The sequence below is a fragment of the Myotis brandtii genome, unplaced genomic scaffold (genome assembly GCF_000412655.1).
Source record: "Myotis brandtii unplaced genomic scaffold, ASM41265v1 scaffold130, whole genome shotgun sequence".
NCBI lineage: Eukaryota > Metazoa > Chordata > Mammalia > Chiroptera > Vespertilionidae > Myotis > Myotis brandtii.
In genome coordinates this window covers 228872-231351 of record NW_005354596.1, presented here as the reverse complement: position 1 = coordinate 231351, position 2480 = coordinate 228872, and the positions used below count along the sequence as shown (strand labels likewise).

The 2480-nt window shown below is 66.4% G+C and overlaps 1 protein-coding gene across 1 annotated transcript in view; it reads right to left on the bottom strand.

The window, feature by feature from the left end:
- TNXB (tenascin XB) overlaps positions 1-2480 on the bottom strand; it is a gene marked incomplete at its 3' end in the record, with an annotated part of 89518 nt that overhangs the window by 19108 nt on the left and 67930 nt on the right. The window contains exons 29-30 of the mRNA XM_014534508.1: positions 2079-2402; positions 212-601 (exon numbers count right to left, since the gene is read on the bottom strand). Coding sequence (XP_014389994.1) covers positions 212-601; positions 2079-2402 — 714 coding nt within the window. The remainder of the gene's footprint in view (positions 1-211; positions 602-2078; positions 2403-2480) is intronic.

The window sequence follows — 2480 nt, the reverse complement described above, 5'->3', positions numbered from 1 at the left end:
AGCCCTGGTCATGCCGGGCCCTGGTCACTCCAGGGAGCCCCTCGGGGCAGCCTCACTGACATGCCCAGAGCCTCGGGGTCGGCTGTGGCCGCAGCCCCCGCACAGCCCAGGGGCCCTTCTCTGCCCAGGGCCCCGCTGGTGCTCAGGGAGCCCAGGGGAGGCACAGGGCACCACGGCTCAGCCTCGAGCAGAGGGGCCCCTGCACCCCCTCAGCCATCACGAGTGTCATCTCCCGCAGGTCCCACCGGGGCTCCCACCACCCACTCACCTGTCACCCCGGTGGCAGAGGCGGGGCCCTGGCGCTGGCCGTCGTGGAAGCCATACAGGTGCATCTTGTACTTGTGGTCCGGCTCCAGGCCCGAGATGGTGACCCCGTCCTCGTGTCCCGGCACCCGGACCGCCTTGGGCTGCCCGTCCCCGTTCTTGTACTGGACCAGGAAGTGGTCAAACTGGCCCTGGGGGACGGTCCAGGAGAGGCTCAGCGAGTCCGGGGAGGATCCCGTCACGGTCAGCTCCCCCAGCAGGGGCTTCACGCGGGGCTCAGGGGTCGTGGTGGGTGGGACTTGGGTGGTCACAGCTTCGTAGTCGGGAGCTGGACGACCTGGACAGAAACATGGGGGACAGGTGAGGTCTCCTCAGCCCTCAGCGCAGCACATACAGGGTCCATTGCAAACATAAGGCAATAAGGACCAGAATCTGCCGCCCACAGCGGCTCTAACTCCAATTCTTTCTGGTCCCTCTAATGTCTCCTTCAACCCCTCACAGTCAGCCTTCCTCCCCCGTCTCCCCACCAGCCACCAGCAAACCTGCGACCCCCTCCTCCAGCACCTGCCTCCCCCACCCCACCAGCGCCCCTGCGACTCCCCCTCACACAGGCTCTGCTCTCCTCTGAACACAGGCCCCAAGGTCCCTGTGCCCTGGGCTCCCTCCACAGGGCCTGGGTGGCATCTCACTCCCTTTGGCTCAGGACTTTGCTCCCAAACAGCTCAGACCAGACCAGAAACCTGCAGTCTTCCTGGCCCTGCTCCCTCCTCAGTCCTCAGCTGCCCCCGGGCCTCACTCTCTCTGAACTTCTCTCCCATCTCCCCGCCCCACACACCTGCAGCCTGGGCCACCCCCACCTCTCACCTGTGCTCCCCGCTCCCTCCTGCTGTCCCTGCCTCCCTCCCATCCCTCTGCGCAGCGTCCAGATGGGACCAGAAACGCACGGTGATGGAGTCGGTCTTACTTAAAGCTGCACAACCCTGTGCGCCCGGAGGAGCCCTGCTGCCTGAGCTGCCACCTCTGCACCCCTTCTCGGGACTGTCCCCCACTCAGAGCACTTCATCCAAACCCTCTCGGGTGCCCCGTGCTCCCAGTTCCCAGGCCTTTGCACCAGTTGTGGCATCGTGGATGTGACACCCTCTCCGTCCTATCGTGCTGTCACCATGCCGACACCTGCCTGACCGCAGGCCTCAGCTGTCCTGGGGGGGCCGTGGACAGGCTCCTAGGCCTCACAGCCCAGGCCTGGCCTGACCCAGGGCTTCCTGTCGTATCCACCCCCCTTTGCCTGTTTTGTCGGTTCACAGCCTGTCTTCCCACGACCCGGAGCCCCATTAGGATAAGACCTTGTCTCTCTGCCAAGTTCAAGGTCGACCCGTGAACTCCCGCGGCTGGGCTCAGGGCGCCCCATCTGGCTGACCCACTGCAGTCCTAAGTCTGGTGATGTCTGAACCGTGAGGTTGGGGCGCTGGCAAGACGCTGCTCTCTGAGCACCTCCCAGCCTGTCAGGGCTCCAGTTGCCCCCGAGGTCCAGAGGGTGGGAAGGACCAGGGATGCGGGTAGGACTCCCTCCCACAAGTTCTAAGGGAGTGTCCGATCCCTTGGCTGTGAGGTGTGGCCAAGGGCCCTGTGGGGGAAGTGACTCTCCAGCCCCAGCCCCCCTGCCCCAGCACCGCCCTCTACCAGACCCCAGGCCAGTAGTGGAGCCTGCGGGGCAGGGGGGTGGGGGTGGGTACACCGGTGTTTCTTCCAAGATGGTAACAAAGGAAGAGTCTTCCAGGGCTCTCCTCCCTGCCCTGCGGCCCCGCCCCACTCACCGGTCAGGCCCAGGGTGGACGCAGGGCCCACGCGCCGCCCCCCGTGCAGGCCGTACAGGTGCATCTTGTACTTGCGCCCCGGCTCCAGGCCCCGCACGGTGACCTCGCTCTCCTCACCCCCGACACGCACCACCTGGGGCCGCCCGTCCCTGTCCTTGTACTGGACGGTGAAGGCGTCGAAGTGGCCCCGGGGGACGGTCCAGGACAGGCTCAGCGAGTCCGGGGAGGATCCCGTCACTGTCAGCTCCCCCAGCAGGGGCTCCTCGGGGGGCTCGGGGGCCTCCGTGCTGGGTTCTGCGGGGCTGGGGGTCTCCTCCTCTGCAGCTGAGAAGCACAGACACAGGGCGGGTGAGGCAGGCTCCATGGAGATGTCTGGGTCTCCTCCCAAGCCCTGGTCATGGC